The sequence below is a fragment of the Macrobrachium rosenbergii genome, chromosome 12 (assembly GCF_040412425.1).
Source record: "Macrobrachium rosenbergii isolate ZJJX-2024 chromosome 12, ASM4041242v1, whole genome shotgun sequence".
Taxonomy (NCBI): domain Eukaryota; kingdom Metazoa; phylum Arthropoda; class Malacostraca; order Decapoda; family Palaemonidae; genus Macrobrachium; species Macrobrachium rosenbergii.
The window spans coordinates 115,141,214-115,165,761 of NC_089752.1; the positions used below are offsets into that span (position 1 = coordinate 115,141,214).

At 37.1% G+C, this 24,548-nt stretch overlaps 1 protein-coding gene and 1 long non-coding RNA gene across 4 annotated transcripts in view; one reads left to right on the forward strand and one right to left on the reverse strand.

Annotated features, from left to right (window-relative positions):
* The window catches only part of LOC136843921 (serine/threonine-protein kinase RIO3), a 27,417-nt gene extending 3,009 nt beyond the window's left edge, over positions 1–24,408 (reverse strand). Inside the window, exons 1-12 of one of the 3 annotated variants that reach the window (XM_067112866.1) lie at positions 23,952–24,408; positions 20,022–20,382; positions 18,432–18,619; positions 17,122–17,231; positions 14,784–14,963; positions 14,291–14,356; positions 11,134–11,279; positions 8,472–8,610; positions 8,135–8,338; positions 6,386–6,555; positions 5,090–5,195; positions 2,556–2,729 (exon numbers count right to left, since the gene is read on the reverse strand). In XM_067112866.1, the coding sequence (XP_066968967.1) occupies positions 2,556–2,729; positions 5,090–5,195; positions 6,386–6,555; positions 8,135–8,338; positions 8,472–8,610; positions 11,134–11,279; positions 14,291–14,356; positions 14,784–14,963; positions 17,122–17,231; positions 18,432–18,619; positions 20,022–20,269 (1,731 nt within the window). In that variant the 5' untranslated portion in view covers positions 20,270–20,382; positions 23,952–24,408. Of the gene's footprint in view, positions 1–2,555; positions 2,730–5,089; positions 5,196–6,385; positions 6,556–8,134; positions 8,339–8,471; positions 8,611–11,133; positions 11,280–14,290; positions 14,357–14,783; positions 14,964–17,121; positions 17,232–18,431; positions 18,648–18,719; positions 18,811–20,021; positions 20,383–22,238; positions 22,293–23,951 lie in introns of those variants that run through there. The other 2 variants (XM_067112867.1, XM_067112868.1) reach the window with 2 other exon arrangements.
* Positions 647–1,155, forward strand: LOC136843925 (uncharacterized). Its single transcript, XR_010854730.1, has 2 exons — positions 647–783; positions 1,054–1,155. It is a non-coding gene; the product is annotated as an uncharacterized lncRNA (long non-coding RNA).
* Positions 24,409–24,548: the final 140 nt, after the last annotated feature.

Sequence of the window (24,548 nt, forward strand, 5' to 3'; positions counted from 1 at the left end):
TTATTACAGCAGACGATACAATCGCACTACTCTGAGCAGATTCCCTGAAGTCCAACGACATGCTAGTGGACATAGCCAGACACCAGGTGGTTTCAAGAGACAGCCCTATAGCTCCGATCACTCCAATAGCAGCAGCGAAGAACACGATGGGACCAGAGATCCATCAACTCCTTCAGGAATTCCCCGATACTTCAAGACACCCTCCAGCATGACCCTTACCAGCCCTGCAAGGCATAACGTCAAATACGACATCGTCACTGAGGGCACTCCCTGGTCCACACACGCTTCAGGCGTTTGGCCCCAGACACTTATTCCACGACATGGAACAGGCAGGAATTTGCCAGAAAGCATCCAGCCTGTGGGCAGCCTTCTGGCTGAACATCAACATGGTACCCCTAGCCTAACATCACCAACATAACAAACCAGTTGGATGGAGGCGAATAGTCACAAAAATTGACCTCCTGAAGGGGTACTACCAAGTCCCGGTAGCAAAAGCAGACAGAAAAAAAACGTCATCGCCACCCCCTTCAGGACATACACTTTCAACTGCTGTTTCGGCCACCATAATGCAGGAGCGACTTTCCAGCGACTAGTGGACAACATCCTCGGAGCATTACCCTGCTGCGTCGTCTATGTAGATGGCATTCTAATTTTCAGTACCGGCAAACAAACTGCACGTCGTACAGAAACTAAGAGAAAACAGACTAGTAGTCCAACAAGATAAATGTGAATGGGCCTAAAGCATAATAATAGAATTTCTCAGGTATCATACAAACTCTAAAGGTATATAACCCCTGCCTACAAAGATCCAAGCTGTCACCGACTTCCCAAGGCCAAAGAACCTCAAATCACTCCTAGAATCTGCTGCCATGATAAACTACTATACTACCATCGTTTTATACCCAACCTTGCTGAAATAATGTCGCCTTTATAAGAATGTTTAAAAGAAAAACCAAAATCACTGACTTGGTCTGACAAACATGAAAAAGCTTTTCAATTAGCCAAAAAAGCACCAAGTTCTGCAGTAACCTTAATTTTCCCTCTCTCCCATAGGTCCCTAAGTCCCTAACCCTGATAACTGATGCCATTAGCACAGCATGGTTGCGGTACTTGAACAGGACACAGGCGAAGGTCATCGGCATTCTTCAGCAAAAAGCTATCACCAGCGGAACAAAAATACCACGTTTGACAGTTGCTAGCAGTCCACCGGGCCATCCGACATTTCTGGCACATGCCTGAAGGACAGCAGTTTGTAGTGCAAGGTGGACCATCAGCCCTTGGTCCATGCTATCACAAAAAAAGGCAGACTGTTGGTCGGCACATCAGCAATGCCACCTGTCTGCAATATCAAAATTCTCCTCCATGGTCAGTGCTTAAAGGGCTCCAACAACTTAGCAGATGCCGTTTCCAGAAACTTTATCAACACTATCAAGATCAGGAATCATATCCTGAGATAGCAGCAGCCCAGAAGGATGACAACCTTCAGCGATTCCAGCGGGATTTCGCAATATACGATGAAAACACGACTGTCGCCTCCGAAGGAAGTACTGGACGTCCTTAACCCTATTTACTGTTTGCATTGAGGAAGACCTATCACACCCATCAGGCTGCTCCACCACTCATATCCTGTCAGAACGTTACATCTATCGGGTCATGAACACACATCAAGATACAGGCTAGAGAATGTCTTCCGTCCCATATATCCCAAGTCACAAGGGATACAGTCAGGGATATGGAACTTGAGCACAACTGATCGTCAACTCGTTCACATTCACGTCAACATCAAGGATAAAGATACCTCTTTACAACCATTGACCGAAACACCAGGTGTCCAGAGGCGATACCCATCAAGCAGCAGATGGCTGAAAATTGTGCAAGAGCATTGATTGATAAACTGGGTCAGTCAGCGCAGACTCTCGAAATACATCACAAGTGACCCTAAAAGCAGTGCTCACTGTCTAGTGTCTAGACATAAGATGGAGAAAAGAGTTACCGTTGATTTTACTGGGACTAAGAGCTCCCCCCCTCCCCCCCAGCATTCAGTACGTCACCAATAGAAGCATTCTACTGAGAGTAAATAACAATTCATCTCAAAGTCACTGGGAGTTGGAGGGGGGTGGTACTGTGGACCTAATTGGGCCCTCTAGGCATCTGCCTGCCAAAACAAGATCACCCACTTTCACCAGAAAACACAAGCCCAAAGTGATCGGCCAAAGCTACCTTTTTCGTGTATTTTCAGAAGTTATAGTGTTTCAATTGTAAAACCAAATCCATTTGTAAATGCAAAACTCAAGCTACCAAACAATACGTAGTGTTATGTCTTGCTCTGATGTTAGATGCTACTTATCCGTTCGCGTTAGTTTGTCTTTTCAGAAATTTGTGAAAATAAATAGGTACCCAGATGCTAACTCTTACTCGCCTCATCTTTATAATATGATCAATACTATGCAAAAGGAATCTAAATAGTGTATGGTTCTTTGAAGCAATCCATCAAGAAAGCTGGCCTTCAGATTTCATGACCTTTACAATTTTGGGCAAAAAAATAGGTCACTTACCATCTCTTCTTCTAAATTAGCATTGTCCTCATCACTATCTCCAGTCTCAATCCTACATGAATGCTTCTGTTGTTTTTCATCAGCTTGAATTTCCAGCCACAGTTGTTCAAAATGGTCTCCAACATTTTGCCTGTTCTCACGCCACAGCTCCTGGTGTTTCTCATATTCATCTATCTGTAATTCGAATATAAAAATATAAGCAAATTAAATAAGCATAAATGTCATCTACTTCCAGAAATATGATTTAGAGAGAGCTGGCATTTTTTAAGTGTATAAACTATTAGGTTCCAAATATTGTACTAGATCATTCATAAATACAAGACAGAATTTGAAAAAATCGCCTTATTCATAAGAATGTGCTTTTTCTACACAAACCCATCAATCTTGTCTTCAAATGCATTATTGAGGAGGAAGGCTTGACCTGATAAATGCACCAGAGTTTCTAAATGTGCTTTCCATATGCCAGAAAAGTGTTTGTAGAGAACATATTTTTGCTTTTCACACCATTAGGAAAACAGTCACATGAAAATTTTAATAATCATGATGTTTAATGAATTAAAAGAGAGAATTAACCTGACCCAAAAATTAATATTCAGTAATCATTAAGAGCTAAGAAATTTACACTGAAGGAAATACTACTAATCAACTATGTCTTGGTGCACTTCATGTACCAAATTCTCACATTGCAAATACAATCAGTACATAGAATCTACAGCACATATCCACAGGTTTTCTATATAAACTTTAGGTAACTTCTCTAACATAAACATTCTGCCAGAGATATTGAGAATCTGTACCACCAGAGCTGGGAAAGCTGAGTAAGACATGAAATTCTGCAAACTTAGCTAGATTAAATTATTTCACAGTACATCCAAAACTTGACAGGATCTTTTCCTCTGGGAAGGTTAGCAGAGCCAATGTTTCCACTAATCTACAGATATGTGTTGCTGGCATTGATGAAACTTTAAACCCAATACAGTAAGGAAATTTCTATTTTACTATTCTTAATCATCTCCCACTGGAAATATGAATCCCTTTACCGACAGATACTTTTTTTTCAAATCTGACTGAAACTGAGTTAGTGGTTCTCGAGATTTGAAAATGTGAAAAATGTATTCCAGGCAAACAAATATACATATACCACATTAACAAATATTAGAAAAGGTTACATGAGCTTTCTGCTCACCATGGTGAGCTAATGAATTTATGAACAACAGTGAGAAGTTACAATTATTTTGTTTCTTGCAAGAACTCTACAACAGCATCCCAATCTTTCCTTTACCTTACCTAACTTTCCTTAGCTCATTGGCTACTAATGTTTTAGGAGCTTTCCTAAATTTGACAACTAGAAAATCAAAATGTAAAACTTCAACACAACACATGAATGGAACAAAAGCAAAAACCTTTCTTACGATGGCCAACTGACTTTTGGTATAAAACGAAGGTGTAGCTAGGCATAAGGCCTAACAAACAAGGGTGTCTTTGATCACTAACTGTATATATTTAATAGATACTTCTAGTAATACTTGATTGTTCATAAGTTTAACGAATACCAATGTGACTTCCAATATAGTGTAGAGTATTTTGTTTTTTAAACTTCATGCCATGTGACCGACAATCAAATCCCCTAATCTAGTCCACACCCAAAGACTAAAAGGAAAAGGAGGGGATGAGGAAGAGTGGGATCAAGCTCGAAGACATGACATTCCTACCCCTTAAAGGCTAACAATATAAAAAATGGAAGCAAGAAGAAAACTCCACAGTCTCAAATGACTAAGTCCATTACTGTTTTGTAAAACTCCTCTATTATGACTTTAGTTTGCTGTTTTTACACTGCTTACTTGTAATCATCACTAGGTAATCAACAACTACAATGACTCTTCCTGTCATTTTCCTTGCAATAAAGATATAAAAGCATGTTTTGCTCTGTGTTAGTGTTGCAATTTCATACCAAACGATAGGAGAAAGAAAACCCTACATATGTAGTCTGCCGAATGGAATCCTTACGCAAGGCAGGCCCACCAGGATGGGATTGCATCCAAGTATCATTCTTCATTCCTTTGCTTTTCATTCACAAAAAATTTAATCTAAATCTCTGCCATCCTGTAAAACTAATACGTTAAACACGAAAAGCTTCACCACAAAACATGAGTGCATACATATAAAATTACCATACACAATATAGTAGATTCAAAAGAAGCCCAAATCTGGCAAAACTGTGATACATCTATAGGAAATTTAGAAATATCCTCTTGCAGTCTCCTTCACTAGTACTTTTATTATTAGTTTAACTAGACCACAGCTAAACAGCATGCACAAGGTATCCATAATGCACCATCTTAGGGATATTCATCAACATCTCAATATTAAGAAGCATGGCCAAAGACACCATTATGGTCTGTAGTATGCAAAATAAAGATCTTAGACGTGCTTGGCATTATGCAGAAAATAAAAGAGTGACCGAACAAAGAACTAAGAAAAGATGATAATGACCCATACCCCCACATACCAATACAGCAGACAATTAAACATACCATGGTAATGGCAGATTCTTCTGGTCCTGGAAGCTTTATATTACTAACTTTCTCAAACAGCTGCAAAGGAGTCATTAAGTCTGACAGGCCTTTAGAAGTGAAAAACCTGTTAAACACAAAAGAAATGCCATGACATTAAAAGATCTTTCAAAATATATATTTATCCACAAATATACAAGCAACTACTGTATAATAAAACATTAGCTCATTAAGCAAATGCACAGGAACATGTTTCAATTTATTAAATTGTAGTAAGAAAAATATATTGAAACTTTTACGAGTGAAGTATTAACTGTTACAGTGGAAAAACGAGAACAAACTTTCAACACGGTATCCTGAACTAACTATTTCCTGACCATTTCTTTCCATGACTACAAATTATAAAAAAATTAAAAATGGTCACCCAAGTAGCCACAGATATTTTTCTGTTTGCTAAAGAACGAGTGGATAAAGCACAAGAGAATGAAATGTCGTACTGAGGAGTGTCTCCGTTTGCTTTGGAAGACAATACAGCCTAGTAACAAAACTGAAAAGTTTCCATGGACTCAAAACTACAGCATGCAATTTATTATTTCCTACCAAATGAGTGGCCAGTGACCATTCCAAATAAATCATATCATCACAGATTTACTTATATATTTATTAATAATATATATTTAACTTAAATTAGTCATTTGTTTACTAACAGTAAGTATACCATATTGTTTCAAAAATTTTCAGATGTATAAATTAATGTGGTCATTCCTGCTGCCACACATATCCATTTTCAGGTACAGTATTAAAAGAAGTCACTGTGATAGAGGAGGAAAAAATCCTATGTAATAACACACCCCCTGCTTCTTATTTACTCTATCATTAACACTGATATTACTTTCACCTACTGTGCTTGTACGAGTACCTAATAATAATAATAGTAAAAAAATAATAACAACAATAATATTAAAAATAATAAAATAAAATAATAATAATAATAATAATAATAATAATAATAATAATAATAATACTGTAAATGGCTAAATTTCAGTAAAGGTGTATTACAAACATACGAGTATGTATTAGGCTTAGATGAATTTCCATACATGCACCATAGTCTCTACCTCTGGGTTCTGGGGGCTCAGATGACAAATTAAAACAATACAGTATTCATTTAAATAACAGTCAAGGGACTAAAGTCTGCCTGGGGCAGTAAAGAATTGGGAAACACATGGAAATGGTGGTAGATTAAATATGCAAAATAAATGCAATGCTTAAAAATCTGTCTGTAAGCACAGGCTTAAAAAATAAAAAAAAACTTACTTGATGACATTAGTGCAGTCCCTGTACAAAAACTGCAAACCATGAGGGTGTGTAGGTTCCACTGCCTGGCCTACATCAATAATATAGCAAGTCTCATCATGCCAGAGAATATTGTACTCGCTCATGTCTGCGTGCACTAATCGACATCCCTGGAACATCTTCACCATGGCCTATAAGAACAGCAACATTATAAAAAAAAAAAAAATCCAAGGCTCATAATTTTTTTGCAAACATACCAGGGAAAAATGAATGAACACTATGAAAATACAGTATTACAAACAGTTCAGAGCACTACAATCTACAGTTCACAGCAATCTGTAAAGATAAAAGTGTTATGTAAATTCAGATACAGACCAAATTTATGATAATTCTGTACTGAAATATGCTAATTCATAATAATGTACTGGATTTTGTGCCATCCTGATTTCCAACTGAAGCCACAGTTGTCAAGCTGTTGGTCATCATACCAATGACTTTGTCTGCTGAGAAGAGAATGAATCTTTGGAGGCCTAAGAAGACAGCCTGCAACTTGGCACAAATGTGCTACCTCTGCCTTCAGCCCTACAATATTCAAGTTGCTTATTGCTGATCTAAAAGATCCTTAGACATTTTGAAACAACTGACTACAACTTTTCTACCTGCAGCTGGAGCAACTAAAACAAGAAGAGTCTATGGGACACAAGCTTCACCACACACAAGATATTCAATAAAAGATTAAGTTGTAACTGCAAGAACGAGGTGAATAATCTCATGATCCTGCCCCTGTCAGGTGAACTAAAAATGGTTGTGTGTCTGTCGACAGCATAACCAGACGAATAGCTCTCAATGAAAGTCCAGTTTCTCTTGATAAGGATTCCCATGCACTAGCAAGATGACATCACAGTTCAGCTGCTGTTGCACCATCACAAGCCAGTTTTTTAGGCACCTTCAAAGTACCTGCTGGTCTAATGCACCTGTGCTGCTACTGGCACCAAGGTCTGGGACTTGCATGGCAGTTGGGAGGCCAAAACACCGTGCTGGAAACTGAAATACCAATACCCTTCCCATCCAAGCTGGTAACTGAAATACCAATACCCTTCGCACCCAAGAGAAGTGGAATTACTTCCTCAACTGGTTTAAGTGGTGTGTGGAAGTACACATACTTGAGGTCCAGAGATACCAGCAAGCCTGATAAAAATCACTGAACCAACTCCACTTCCATAGGGACTGAGGCTGATTACTAGCCAATGTCCTCCTATCGCCTTCAGCACCAACCAGAAGAGGAAGTTGACTGCTTACTCAGGTACCTCTGGCTCTATTACTAACTGCACATTCTCCAAGACTTCTGGAGACAAACCCCTCCCAGCTGTACGACTGTCATTGGGAAAATTTTTGCCTTGCTTCCTTCTGTTCCCTTACTATAGGATTCACTGAAGATGTTCACTTTCTTATCCCAAAAAAGTGGCTGCTACCTCCTACCTTTAGTTAATGGCAATAACTGCATGAGAGGACCTGTCTTCATGTACAGGGTACACAGGACAATTTCGTCAATCTTGGGATCCACATTTGATGAAAATTAATATCTTACTAGTCATTAAATATAGTGCTTTTCTGCAACTATATTGTAAAAATGCACCAGAGTCTGGCGAAGAACAACCTAATCCTCCAAGTTAATTACTTTTTCTTATTACCTTATTATATAGGATATACAGGCATTGAATAGCATAGAATTTCATGATTATCAACACAATAATAAAAGTATGTACTTACTTGGACCACTTGCTCATATGCTATGCACAAATTAGCAAATGAGAGCTGGGCATCTTTTAATTTAGGCGCAGCTTGATGGTTTGACCCAATGAAAGACATTAGTAAAACATGCTTCTTAATAAGTATTGGTTTAGGGGAAGGAATACCAGCACGTTGAAGGCGACGTAGGTTGTGATACTCCTTCTCTGCCCAAGAGCGAATAGTCTAAAAAATTAAGAAGAAAATTTCATTTTGGTAATATGAAATAAACTACAATGTAGCAAAAGTTCCTTGTAATACACAAGCACTTTATCACCAAATGAGCCTTAAGTTTGCAAGAACTAAAAATGTTACACACTTTCTGGGTATTGCTTTTAGTCAGCTTGTCTTTGAAACGATAATCCTCCTTAATGTATCGCTCACGAGTTTTGAAATCAGTCAGAGTAGTTTTAAAAACTTTCACTGCACATTCTTCAGGAAGTGGAACATCTTCATACCTAAGAGGAATACAAAAAATATAAATATCTCTGCAAATCACATACAGCTGGTATCAAACAATAGCTAGTAGTTCCACTCATCATGCACTTCAAGAAAAGCCATATTTCAAAATACAATAATGCAAAAAGATATAAACTACAAGTACCTTAAAACTGTGGCTTTTATAAAATATGGAAAAAGTTTCCAACAAACCCATTAACCATGATTAGCCTTCATTCGCAGTGTCAAATTTCCCAGAGAAGTACTTCAGAAGTCTTGAAGACAATGAAGAATAGCTAAAAAAATTAACAACCGGGTGACAGTATTCACACGCATACCCTTGAAGCATCAGTACAAAGACAGGTGGTCACAGTCTATTGTTTATAGTTGCAAGACAGCCAGAGCCAAGAGGAAGGCACCTCAATATGATCAATGGGTTTGTATGAAAAAATTTTGCATTACTTTCTAAACACTACATTTTTTTCTTAACGACTCCATCAACATAATTAGCCTGAATTTCTAAGATGGGAGGACATGGGCAAATGATCTCTATCTGCAGTAAGATTTTAATGGATCCAGATGGTCACAGATAAGGTCAATCATCATGTGTCTGAGACAACCTCAAGGCTACAAAATAGAAACAGAAACAGGAGGGTGTAGTTATTGTTTCATTAATACTTCAATAAATGCATAAGTGGCAAGGCACAGCAGCTAGTAACATAGGAATTCATGTCTCCAAGAAGAGTTACAGATGAACTAGGAAATTAGAATGATGAAAAGGAAGAAGTGTGTACAACATCCACTGGAGATAAAACATGTCCACTGTGTCTCACGTTCCCAGAGTATACACACGATTAGGATTGCTTGAATCTGAAAATCCCTTCGAAAGGCAATAGAAGTTAACAAGGCCTTGATTACAAGAACTGTCACTCTCACTTGAAAAGTCCTCTTCAGTAGACAGAGTTACAGGATTGAAGAATGACAAACCAGTCAATATAAGATTATATTTAAATGAATCTCCTATGCTGATCTGTAGAAACAAAGAGCTTGGAATCTTCATACTGAAGATCTTCAGTCCTTGATATAGTACGAAGAGTATCTTCACCTCTGCCAATGTATTTATAGCAAAAGGGTCAGTAAGGTGATCATGGGTGCATGCAGACTGAGTTTGTTATAAAATCAGGAGGCAAACCTACTAAAAGCCAATCTTTGGTGTTGGTGACATTGACTGAAAGAGGATGTAATCTGTTCATTCACCTGGAGGGGAACCACTCTAAGATCTCTAAAACATTCATGAGATCTCATAGGACAGCATCCGCTAAGTAATACCTGGAATTAATGCAGGTCTGTGAATCTCTGCCAGCACAACAATTGTGGAGGACCTCTGAGGCAAGTTAAGGGAATATCTTGAACTCTAGTATAGTGAAATAAAGACTAATTGGAACAGCAACTGGAAAACACTGTTTCTCTAAAACCATCACAACAAACCAAGCCCCATTCAAGGACACACACACCACCTGTGAAGAAATCAATGTATATTCTACTGGAGAAGTAAAAATAGTTGAGGACATGGGCCAGCCATTGCAAAGAGCAGGAAAAAGGAGCACAACACCTGACCCTAATGAAGTTCCAATAAGTGATGCCAAAGTAGAGGCACTGACAGCTTACACTGCAGTGAGCTGTTGAATGGACTTTAAGCAGCCACCCCATAGTGTATTACACAAAGCAAGTCTGCTATGATATACTTATGTTGAGTTGAATAGATAATAGTGTTTCTGTACACCTTCCATTCATTTACAACTTTGGAATACATGTAGTCTCCTCAATATAATCAAGTTCTTTTCTGAGAGCTTGTGTGCTTAGCCCATTTATTTCCAAGTCCAATAAACTTGGCCTGGGCATTCAGCACTGTATTTAGCCTACAGTATGTAGTACTGTGTGGTAATAATGTTCTCTATCAAGAAAACTTGGTCTTTGTCCATAAAATAGTCTATTTATAATAAGCTAAAATCTTTAATCTTTCCTTGAAAAAGCTTTTGTCATAATGGTTCGTTGGTTTTGTACAAATTAGGTTGTGCATCCCCAGGCTAGGCTAGCCTGAAAACATATCTAGGTTTCATGTCCATGATCATGTCTGTATTTATTTTCATAAACCATTCACCAGCATATGACATGAAAATATGTATTTTCTTTTACATTTCAACAATGAAAATTAGTATTTATTGTGTGATAAAATGTTAAATTCAAGTCTATTTTTTGTTCATGGCATGACACTTACAATTCAGAGAAAAAGATAGCCTACTCAAATTTCCATAAAACATTTTGTTCACTGGGCAAACACCAGGTTTCTGTGGATTTGGCTCGCAAAAAGGCTGTAGGCCCAGCCTAGGCAATTACTGATAATTATTGTTACCTCAAACAATTCTGAATGCTTTTCTACATTATACAATAATAATATCTTCATAGCACTGGTTAAATTATATTTCTATTAGGAAACAAACACTTAAAAAGAGCTTCTAAATCAACAAAAAAGCAATACTTACTCTCCTCCTAGTGCATGAAACACCACAGCCTCCTTGCCAGAACTGATAATTCCATTCACACTCTCTAGGACTTCATTGTTAACCAATTTGAATATAAGAAGACGAGTATTGGGATCCAAGGCCATTTCTGATGTTGCTTTTTCAACCTGAGTGAAAAAAGTAATCAACAATCAAGCAACATTTTTACAATAAAAACATATTTCTACAAATCCGTTAATCACACACAGCCTGCACTCTCTGCAAACAACTACCATCCACACCAACTTGATAAATCTTGAAAGAACAAAGGTTCCACTATGCATTCCCAGCTCATGCCAGCACCTCATTCATCTGTGCTAACCTACTTTTCAAAGAGTAATTGGAAGGGAAGGCATTGAACATTTATGATTTATGGAATTGAATATGAAAATTTTTTGTTTTTAAGAATCCATCAACCATTATCCGACTACATTGCAAATGAGGAGGAAGAACAATGAAGAGGAGTCTTGCAGGAGACGAGTAGACCAAAATGTGACAAGTCTAATCCCTCTCCCAGTAATGATAGCCATTGCCACATTAGATGAGTCATCCATTATTCCATTATCATAGGAGCTATTGTAAAGTAATGGATTTCCAATGAAAGACATAATCCCTACATAGTATATTCACCAAGCACATGAAGCATAAAGGCAGGTACTCCAAAAAAGGGGATGAGATCATGAAGATGTGAATGACAGACCCAGGCCCTGTCCTGCTGGTAAAATATCATCGGCTGTGACAACTGGACACAACAAATAAACATTAAGAGAATGCTAAGTCCCCTCTAAGTTGTATTAAGAGGCTCAGGAAGATGAGAAGGCTTGGACCTCATGAACCTTGAACTTGAGTTGTGAGAGGTCCTCTTAGGAAACATGCAAAGAAGTCTTGTCAGAGATGTGTCTTGACAACGAAGACTGCAGTGCAAAGAGATGAAAGAGACAACAATCTCCTTCTGTGGCTTTGAATGCATGCCACTTACACACCTACGTCTGAATGTCAAGGAAGCACTGATCCATGGACCAGTCAAAATACCCTACACATAGCTCTTGAGGGAAACAACACTGAGCCCTACAGAAAGAGGACTTCAGATGCAGGTCCTTGTCCAAGGACAACATGAAGGGGCTGCACAACTTGCCCTCTGAGACCACAAAAAGTAAATAATTAGGGAAAAGGATGCTAATCAAAATAATACTGGAAAATAAAAATAACTTTCTATTGTCCACTGAAGTAGTAATATACAATGAACAGCCGAGTCTAATGGAGAACTGAAGGTAAACATTACAACAGACTAATACACTAAAAAGATAGTAAAAAACCCTACCTCACAGCCTTCCCATGTTTAAATGCACTCAAAAATTAATGGATAGTATTAATACCTGATATTTGAAAAAAAAACAACAATGATATATTTGAAATGATAGAATCTCAAAATCAGGAAAACAGAACCTCCACAGAACAAAGTACAAGAAACTTAGTATCAAAACTATGAGTGCTCACAGGAACACAAAGGTGGCAAGCATGCCACCATGCAGAAGGCAAGAACCACTAAATTCAGTAACAAAATCAACATAACACTGAACTCAACAAATCAAGATGAAATAAAATAAATGAGTAAAATAAGTGAACAAAAATGAATGAATGGCATATCACAACGATGGTGTACAAAGACAATATTCTGGGAGGCACAGCAGCCCAACTGTATATGGCGAAGCTGCACATGAGAATGAGGCCTTGCCTTGTGGGCCAATGGAGCATGAACTGGACATGCACAGTGGAATCTTTCTTCTCTCAAATATTAAGATGGTTCGGCTGGGAGCTGTCTCAATGAAGTACAGCTATTTATGATCAACAGGTTTCAATATATCAATGCCATCTCCTCTTTAACCACGGGATCTAAGATATCAGGAGAACTTCAAAATATTTAAGAGTAAGGTCCAGCATTTCTCAAAGTATACAATGTGAACCATGCACGTGAGAGAGAGAGAGAGAGAGAGAGAATTTCTTTTACATACAGTACATTACAGAGAATTCTTAGATCTTGTATATGACTTCAGTGCAGGCAGAAACTGTGTACATACACAATTTATGTTTTCACATTCCATTTATGCAAACATCTTTTTCTTAATCAAAAACGTAAAAGACCACACCGTTGAATTACAAATGAATTCCAATAACATATGAAACAAGTGAGGTCTTTATTTCCAGAGAGTGGGGTCCCACTGTCTAGTTTGTGTTTAAATCATTAGCAGCAGGAGGGATAATAAAAATTTTCTTGATTACCACTTATCCTCACTACATTACTTTTGCTCGCATTTACTTTAAATTTTCCATTACAGCTGACGCTTTCAAACACTTTAACTAGTGTCTGCAGTTGCATTTCTCTTCATATCTAAACAGCAATATTACATACTGCAAACATCAGCCATTCCACATACTTCTCATAGCCAATTTTCTTAAATAACATTCGCAGTATTTTTCACTGAGAAATATTCACTAATTACTGTATTTTCATAATTTTATGACTAAATGCACTTTTTGTGATAAAACTATTTAAATACTCATGTATAAGCATTTTTAGAGGGATTTTAGCTATTTGCTGGGGGGGGGGTGCAGTACGCATCATATGTGAAAGGTAAAATTATGTAACCTAGCTTGAAACAAGAAACTAAAACACGTTAAAAATGATGATAGAGAACAATTTCAATCAAGAAACATAAATTAACAATGATGAACAAGAACAGCAGCAATGATATAAATAAATAAAATAATAATGACACAATGGAAAATAAGAAGTGAAGAGGGAAGGGAGCAACATAAGCAGGCCTGAGCATGACCAGTAGAGGCCTCTTAACCCTGAATGACTTGAGTTAAGGTGCATACAAGCTACAGTAAAACATGCCATGCACACAAGTCCATGACTTATTGCACACAAACGGCCTGAAAACAAGTCAATGACTGACTGTGAGTGGAGAATAAATCTTTGGCAAATGATGAATAATTGTATGGATAACTGCAATGTGGATGCATTCTTTGTGGGCTGGGTATTTCCTGTCCAAAATAAGGCAATACATGCTTATGGGATTGTAATAAAACAACTGACAATTACTGAATAACAGTAATATCTAATACCAATACTCACTTTGTCATGGACACGATTTTTACGACGCACTTCAGACATTGCCGAACGCTGGAGTTTATTGTAAACCTAAAACAAGAAAATAATTTATTCATACAACGGAAATCTATTTGGTAAAAGTTCTTAACCTACATATAATTACGGAATACTGATAAAGATGGCAAACAAAACCCCTCAATAATTAAATATATACAATGACTAGATTTTCCCATTATACATCCATATTTCTTAGGGTTTCTATACTGTGGAATAAACCTAAAATGAATTAACTGTTAAAGGTAACATTACTGGTTACAGGGTACTTGGTAGGAAACCAGAGACCCATAATCCAATTCTTAAACTTTAGGGCTACACCTCTCAAACAGACCAGTCACCACAGCTGATACCTACAAAATATTTAATTCAGCATCAGGACTAATTATAAAGTTTCCTTGCTCATTACAGTATATTTACTAAAGACATACTATTGTGTGAAGATATTCTGTGCAATACTTACATTGTTTGATAAATGCATGTCAAACCCTCCACCATCACCAGTGTTTATGCCAGGAGGCAAATTCATGATACGTTCTGCATTCTTTCGACCAGAAATACCAAGGTCGTGCTTAGTAACAAATCCTTTTCCAACTTTCACATAGCCACAAGATGGCATGAGTGGGTCATCACGTTCACGAGCCTAAAAAATGAAAATAGCTTAGTTAGATGTAACAAATAATACTATATATACTCTTCTGATAAAAATACTGATATGAGAGAGAGAGAGAGAGAGAGAGAGAGAGAGAGAGAGAGAGAGAGAGAGAGAGAGAGAGAGAGAGAGAGAGAGAGAGAGAGAGAGAGAGATTGTTTGCTGAAACATGCAAAATATCAGAGAGGGAGACAGTATAACAAAAATTCTGCAATAATGTCTAATTATTTGAAACTGACTAATGTAATACATTACACAAATGTGTAATCAAAAGTCTAATTACTGGAACTGATTTGCAACATGACAAACAACTTATAAAACTGTATTAATAGAGGTGAAATTGTTTCATAACTGACCCATTGCCAACCAAGAATCCTAGATTAGTTGTAATAAAAATAAAATTGTAGTGTCTCAATAACAAAGACTGTTAATAAGTTTAATGTTTATTATTATAAATTTCAATCTGGTTTTGGTAATACTGCTACATTCTTTAGGAACTGTAAGAACTTCACAAATTCGGGATTCACTGCCAGTTCCCTGTAGCATGCAGTTTATAGCTGACTCAGGCCAATGAACCCTGCTGTTGCCTATAGGTTTTTAACCAAAGTACTCGGCCATGCATCTAGAAATGAAGGCAAAAAAAAAACAACCCTCAATCCCTTAATTCTATCCACCCTCAACTTCCAGAAACCACTGCATGCTTTTTGAAAGGTCAGTAGGCCTGCTGTTTCAGCTTGCACACGAGCACTTATGTTTGTTTATTTTTCAACGGGGTCTCAGTCGTACTTTAAACTTTTTTTTCCTTGGAGTCTTGGGTTTCTGTATTCATCTCTGCCCAGGAAACCCAAATGTCCCTTGAAGTCCTTCCTACCTCATCAGTGTGTCAGCAGCTATGAAAGCCTCATGCACAATTACTAATCATGTTACTGTATAAAAAAGTAATGGGTTTGTGAGGAAAGAAACCTAAGTTTAAAAAAGAATGTTTCAATATAAGCCCATTACTTGAACCTTTAGCTCTGTCACACCTCTTTCAGACGACACAAAATATGATACAATTTATTAACTGATACCTGAAGGACTGTGTGCATTCTTAAGCCATACTATCTGAGTCCTGTCAACTGATAATGCATTTTATATTTTATCCTGAACATTTATGCCACTATAGTCTCTTGATTCCTCAATTCTATCATCACAATTTCGACTGCAGGAATGTGTGTGAGTGTGACTGTTGTCGTAATCTGTTACTGCAGACCTATGGAGGAATTCATCTTACGTTCAATCCACTTATGCCTTATTCTCAGTCTTACACTACACAATAAGTGAGAGGGTATAACTCCAGTTTCAAGTGATGGATATTAGAAGGAGCTTGGATGATCAGTAACTTGTGCTAGACCACAGTCTTGTGAAGGCTTTAATGATGATAGACCCATCAGGGATAGCCAACACACAAAACCTATGATAGTAACAAAACGAGGCAGCTGAAGTGACCTGGATTAGGTAATAGGAGTTCCTAAGGTGATGGAAAACCTAACTAAGTGAAGTAAAGAATGAATGACCCTGTGTGTACTTTACATGGAACGCTGTAGTGTATTAAAGGTTGTTACAGCATCCTTCAACCCAAGCTGCAATGCTTCCTTCCTTTTACTTTTCATCTATTCCGTCTGATCTCTTCTCACTTAGCTGTCTAATCTCTTAACTTGTTTTATACTACCCACTACAGTCATAAAAGAAAAACTCATATTAATGAATACAGTAACTGTTACAAGCAACAACAAATTTGATAAACATGGTTGATAAAATTTTGAACAATATGACAATTATGAAAATGTCATAACCATAATAAATACAAGTACACAAGGTACTGATACTTAATATTTCAAACACTATGAGAACTTAAGTTTTGAAAGCAGTGTGTTATATTAAGAGTTTCAAGCTTTCAATAAGGTGGTTCATATACCATCACAAAATTCATATACTATCACAAATTTCTAACAATCAAATCCTGATTATGCAGTCAACCCCAAAATTCTTGAAAAAATGTTGACATTTTAGTTCTATACAAATTTTGTGCAAGCCGTAAGCAAGAAACTTTATTACCTTAAATAATACCTCTACTAAATCAAGAGGACATTATAAAAAGTCAACATACCTCAAATGAATCAAAGTCCCTATTTTCCTCGTCTAATTCAGGTAGGTCATCCTCACTATCTGGGCCATACCAAGTTGGACAAATCTTGAATTTGTCGAAAGAAACAGACACTGCAAAGCATGAAATGTTCTCATTAATCGACAACACCTTGGAAAAAATAAATATAATTATACACATACATTTCTTCCACATTCAGCCATTTCCTTTGACAGGGGTGACTCAAGATAAAAAAAAAATAATTGTTACTCCTACACTCCAACCTTTACAGTTATGTCATGGATAAAATCCCTTGTGCAAACTTCTACAACTTAACCAACTTCTAGCACATACACTGACCCTAAACACAGAGCAGCATTCTACTCTAACATCCACTATCTGGCATCTTAAATACTGAGGTCTTTTCATTCTAACCTCTTCTATTCGTTGTATCCAGCATTTTCTAGATATGTAATCTTCTTCTTCCTAACAGTTCCATATATTTTCTTCACAACCCATCATACTCCATTCTCTCCACATGAACAAACCATTTCAAAAATTGATTCACCTTTTCACCAACAAAAACTTTTTATCCCACTTCTAATCTCTATAAATTTTAACCCTTTAACTCTTTACCTCACTATTCTGATACTTTGTTCCTTGGTGCCAAACATCTATTACATTTACTTTTAGATACCTATACAGATCGATAAATTCCATTCTCCTACCATCACCATTTTCGTTTCCACCTTGCAGGGTTGAGAGGAGAAATGAGATCTCTCCAAAGCATGTATTAAGAAGACAATAACAAAAAGAGCAGCAAAGACTGGATGAAGTGGAGAGAATGCCAATCTACAAATACACACATACCATTTGAGTAATAAACTGAGCATATCTCAAGAAGTGTGCATAAGCCTGTATTACTCTATTCCTTAGACATGGGTACAAAAATAAATAAAAAGGAATTTTGAAAAATGTAACTATAAATGAAAGATTCATGGCCAGGATGCGACGGGAAGATCATATGAATGATGAAGTGGCAGAGGATTTAGTGCCCAGTGGCTTGAAAATAGACAGATTTCAGAAACTTAGATGGCTTGGATTTATGATGAGAGGGGAGACGGAACAGTTAGTCAAAAAAAAAAAATAGACATGTAACAGGGCAAAGGCTTGTAGGAAGACCCAGGATATCAAGAAAAAGGGCCGTAGATGAAGATGCAAATCACATGGTAGAGAGAACTCATTTCAAGAGAAAATCTGACCTAAACAATAACAATGATAATGCATGTTGTACAGCAAGGACAAACGTTCATCTTATCTCATATTAAACATACCTTTTGAATTTCCATTGTAATGTTTCTCTTCTCTATTAATCTGCTGATCATACTCCCTGTCAAATTCATACTGCAGCATTTGAGCCAGCAAGAAGTCATCTGATGTATCTTCTGTTTTGTTGAACTCTAACAAGCTCGAGGCCTCTGTTTTACCGTCTATTAAAGCTTTGATGTACATCTCATTTTCCCTGTTTTGGAAACAGAAAATTTTATTTCCTTAGTAAAAAAAAAAACTCTTTAAGCATCATCACAGACACTTCATTTCAGATTTCTATATAAAAAAATCACCTGCTGGCTGGCAGAGCTGTGCATATGCTTCATGGATTCTACAGTTCCAGGCAGCCAAGACCCTCACTTTTTGTGTATTTCAGACAATTAGCTGCTAGAGGAATGGTGGGGTTGGGAGGTGTGAGATATGATTGTAAGTAATACGTTGTAAGTAAAAAAATTCTCATTTAAAAACATTGTTTCAAAACCAACCACTGCTTATAGCTGACATGCTAAGAGTGCCTGAATGGGCTAATTGAGACAAGATTCATCCGAGAGCTTCTGGGACTGACCTAAGCAAAAGAACCGAAGGTCTATGCAAACTGAGTCAAATCTGCAAGAACAAGACATTGAGAATCACAACTCAGTAGTATGTCCTTTGCTTTTGTTTATAAGAGTATATTTTAGTTGTTGCGATTGTACAGTAAGTACAACAACTCATTTCCAACTTATCTTTGTTTTCTTTACCCCATTACCACTTATTTACTTAGCAGTAAGGAAATATAAGGTTGAGATAAACGAATAAAAACATTTTGTAGTTCAACACTCTCTGAAGGCTATGAACGAACTCATTAAGGGATTGCACACTGAAGAAAGTGGCTGATGGGAAAGTGAGTAATGGATAACTGTATAAAGACAATATGAAGAGAAAAGTGTATAACTCGTAAACAAGCCAACTTGCATATCACGTAAACAAGCCAACTTGCATATCACTCACTGCTTAATATCACTTAATAACACCAAGTACAGTACCAAAAACACTGGAGAACAGGAAAATATGCTAGCTAAGAGAAAACCGTGCTCTTGTCTTAAAGCAACCTGAAAGTACTGTGCTTACAAAGCTAATCTTCTGCTAAGCACCATCCAGAATGGTGGAGAAAAGGTGGCATAATCCTAAACAGCCATAGATAAAAAAAACTCTGATTTTCAAAAGAAATCTATACACAGGCTAAGAAAAGCATCGAATTAACAAGAATACATGACTACACAATTCAAGATAATGAACAGTATATGATTAACATTCTGGAAAAATTTAGATAAACAGAAAGCCTTATTACCAACAGGCAAAGCAAACGAAGTGTGACTCTGGCTCTCCAGAAACCCAGATATGTAAGGCACATGTGCAGTGTTGCCAGCCAGCAGATGATTTTCTTATAAGGAATGGAGTGTCCAGGATTCATGAAGACCATGCATGTGGGATATTTAAGAGCAATGAAGTTACTGTGAAATTTAAAACTTTGCATAAAAATAAAAGCTGGAAGTACTTTACTCCATACTTAAAATACTGTGCCCTAACATTAAAACGACAGGCAGTTCAATTACTTGTCTTGCATATCCTTGGCAAGATCTTCTGACATGAGATCACGAAAAGAAGTGGATGCATCTTTCTCGGGTGAAGCAAGAGAAACAGAACCCCAAGGGCATAAACCCCTCGAGGTAGGGTTGGCCACCCCAGCACCTCCCCATGCTGGTGTAGAAGTTACCAGAGAGTTTGGTAAGGGAGATGTGCTGGAGGCACCACAGGGAGTTTCACTGCACGGTTTCAACACTTCTGCTGAGGACGACGACATTTTGAAATTTGGTTTACTGTCTCTTGAATAATGTAACGTTGTCGGAGGTGCAGCAGTTAAACGTAATTTTCTTGGTTAAAAGTCTCTTTCTTCCTTCTGCACATAATATGAATCTGGAATGAATGAATTATAAGGTAAGTATTTCATAACAGAGCAAACATCTAAACTTATCATTACACCTTCAAGCTCATGATGACATGTATATTGTATTCTCCCACATGGAAAAATCAACACTGCATACACAACTTATTGTGAATGAAACTTTTTGGGGTCCTGTATTTTCCTTAAAATATTTCAGCCTAAATCAAATCATGTCTGCTTTGGAGACAAGCAACTTCTCCCCGACTGTGTTTTGCTTTGTGAATGCTCTTTTAAATTAATGAAAAATTATTTTTCATGGTAAGAAACTGATTGAACTATCATTTCAATGCTGAAGAGTTTTACTTTACCACAGCATGTTCAAAAAAGGAAAAAATGAAAAATTTCAAATAAGTTATGGTTTGCAAAAAGCAAAATTACAATATATTGCCATTTGAGTTATATAAATGTAGTTCGTATTATTTATGCCAGCTACTCCACAGTAAAGTGTATATAAATAAATTTGGATTTTTTGCCACATTTTTTCTTCATTTCAAAGTTTAATACTTGCTGCTACTTTACTGAAGTACAGTACAATCCTACTTGGTGGTTCTGAAATTTCTGCCACCACTAGCTTTCCTAATGATAAGATGTTACCTAAGATCCTAGTCTATAAATTTGCTGGAAGCCCTTATGACCTCAGGAACTTCTGTAAAAGCACAAGAAATCTCAACTCCATCTGGAGGATAACACCATAAGAGATGCCATATAAAGATCTATCCCTAAACGCCCATTTACGTTTTCCTATTTGATGGTTCCAAAACTGATTTCTCCAAGCCGAGAATCAGCACTGTTCAGCAACACGGACTACAGGGAACTCTCAGTAATTGTAACATTCTTGGTGCAAAATTTTCATCACTAGCCCATTGCCTAAGTAACCTTAACAGAATAATCTCTTATGGGCCCAAACAACAACTGCAGCAAGTACAGTACAATGCAGTGCTCTGATCAACACCTGTGGGGTTGCTAGCCTAAAGCATAGGTCTTGAACTGGTATATCTTGCCCCACCAAATGAGCCTAGGAAATACCTCGGAGGATGCATGCATGGAAATCTAAAAATGTCCCCAGGATATATGAAAATTAACAAGTTCACTGCAGCTGATGCCTCCATAAAAAAGGGTATTAACTAAATTTTTCTGAAGGAACTACAGTTTATGATGGGATGGGCCTCCAACTGCTGGATGACAAACAGATGGCTGTAAAAACATTTTGGATTCTTAACCGCTTCCTTTACAAATTCACCTCTTTGCCTAAGGCCAAAAACTTGTCCACACCCTTTGAAGAAGGGTACGCACATCTCACTGTTAATCGTTTGCAGCAATTTGTGGATCCTGTTACACGGACATACGCAAACAAGATCAAACACTTGAGGTGAACGTTGAACATTATTTTCACAACAGTGGAATAACAAATATTTTTGGTAACATTTGCTTGGATATCATTTCATCCTCCAAGTAAAACGTCATAAGATTTTCTCTCTCAATTAAAAGCATTAAAATCATGCAAATATGTTTTATAGAACAAGGGTGAAATAAGGATTCACAGCTCCCTGCTGCTTAAAGCAGCCAAACCTAAGTATATGAAGGGTGTCCCACTGCAGACCCAATACAGATAAACAACAGCCTTCAGATTACCAAACTTAAGTCACGAAATATTGTAAATCTATGTACTGTAATGCCTATGTGGGGATCCATACAAATGTACAACTGGCTGCACAGTAATTTGTACAATTGCCTACGTCAGGATAGGCCGAGGTCCAGACTACGCATGTTCCAAACCCTTGGCTGGGTGACTTAAAAATAAGAGGGGAAAAAAAAAAAAAAAGCATACCGTACACAGAAGCATTCTTATGCTGCCTTTGATGGTACCATAATCATTTCACCCATATTCTGGAAAATTTGTCACACGTTAATTAAGTGCACAAGCAGAACCGACCAGAGTAGGCTATGTTGTTTTTCAAAAACAATTTTCTTATAAATATGCTTATCACTTTAATGCATATAAAACTACCAAATCTTAAAAGTAATTTGTATCTTGCCTTGGTATAAAAAGAGAGCCTTTTGTACCATCTCCCAGGTGCTGAGGAATATACTCTTACATAATTTTAAGGCAAATGGTTTGCATTTATCTAGAGCAACCAGTAAGAAAACGTTTTCCATCAACTTATACCAAACTCAAGACTCATCATTGTCAAAAATCTCATTGTTGTCATATTAAAAATTGATGGTATTATTTTACTTATGGACATTAATTGCTTTCAACATAAAATATAGGTTTTTCTGTTGTATTATGATGTGATTTGAATGATTTTGAAGTTTATTTCCATCGCAAATGAATACTTATCCTTCCCGGCAAATGATATATACAAAATTAATAAAATTACGACTTGTCAGAATACTGCACCCCCTCTCCATAGCTAATACGGCAAAACTGTAATCAGTAAAAACAGTTTTGCCGTATTGGCTATGGAGAGGGGGTTGCAGTATTCTGACAAGTCGTAATGTTATTAATTTTGTATACAGTATATCATTTGCCGGGGAAGGATAAGTATTCATTTGCGATGGAAAAAAAACCTCAAAATCATGCAAATCACATCATAATACAACAGAAAAACCTATATTTTATGTTGAAAGCAATTAATGTCCATAAGTAAAATAATACCAAATTGATAATTCAAAATAAACGTGCTTAATGAGCCTAAGATAAATTTTCCTCACATCACAAAAATCATATGGACATTGTTCAGGTCTTAATTTTATAAAAAAAAAAGTATGTTTAATCTAATAAAGGAGAAAATTCTCTCCATAAAAACACATGAATGCATGTTCATTTTATGACACCAAGTAAATGTTTATTACTTGATGATCATTACCATACCTTTTGCTAAATTTTCTGGTAAACAAGTAAAAAAAATCATGCCATCAAAATCCTGTGTGGTACGGTATGGTATTTTGACCTTTTACTGAAGCAATAAGCCAACTTTGGTTAGGAGACATTGCTGTTAATGCCCTTGCTACATTATCAAGTTATATATTTTTGGACATTATAATTTATTGCTGGTGTAACATGCATGGTATTTTTAATCGCTAGCTCGCGGTTCCGCGAATACGAGACACATTAGGGAGCCATATGTTCAAGAAGGGATTAGCTAAGGAAATCTATTATAAAAGGAATCGTGCTAACTTAACATACCCTACCTACTCTAACCTAGTAGATCATGTTACTTAGCTGGGGTGCGGAGTCCCCAGACCCCCGGTGAAGGAGACTCCACTTTTTTCCCAAAAGTTCCCCTATAACACTGCACATGCGAGAGCAAAAATATAATCAGTTCTGAGCTCTATGTATTTCCTCCCTTAGTGACTGGTGACCCGTATCGGATATGTTTTATTTAAAAAAAGGGGGGAGTTTGTTAATTTTTAATAGATATGACCTAGAGGGAGGAGAAGTCTCACAAACACACACATACACAAGCAAAATGAGCGTTTTGAACTTTGAACCAACAGAAATCATCTCAATTATAAAATGGTACTGGACAATCCTTACGCTGTGCCCGTGTTCCAAATGAAGATCAACCCAGTCTCCCTTTACATAAGACTGGTACTCTACAATTTCTGCCCAAAAGTTCCTTGAGGGATGCTACGGTAGACTCGACCTGCGTTCTTACGGTGCTATCTTGAAATTTCGGAGCTGTAATATTATATCGCAGACTTTTGTCGTTCGTCGGAGGTGATGGTAGAATGGCGTAAAGCTCAGGCCTGGTACTTTTGAGTACCGACGTAAAATGGCCTGGAGGTTGAAACGAAACTTCTTTTAGACGTTACACTTATGCTACACAAGAGTCGGTGATGGGCGTTTGACTTGAACTTCTCAGCAGAACTGTTGAAAGCGCGAGAAACGATGTAAATAACGGAAGATAGGCTGACTATCCCCTTCTGCAGACTACAAGGCCGTATAGGTACTGTATTCTAACCTGCTACTTCACCGTCCACTAGGTGGGTTCTGGTGACATATTTTCTCACTTTATAAATTAAGGTAGGTATTGTAATGATAAAATTACAAATTTTATAACGTTTATATCAGAATTAAAGTTCAATCTGAGCATGGCTGATACGGATTTATTATTATTCTACAGAAACGAAG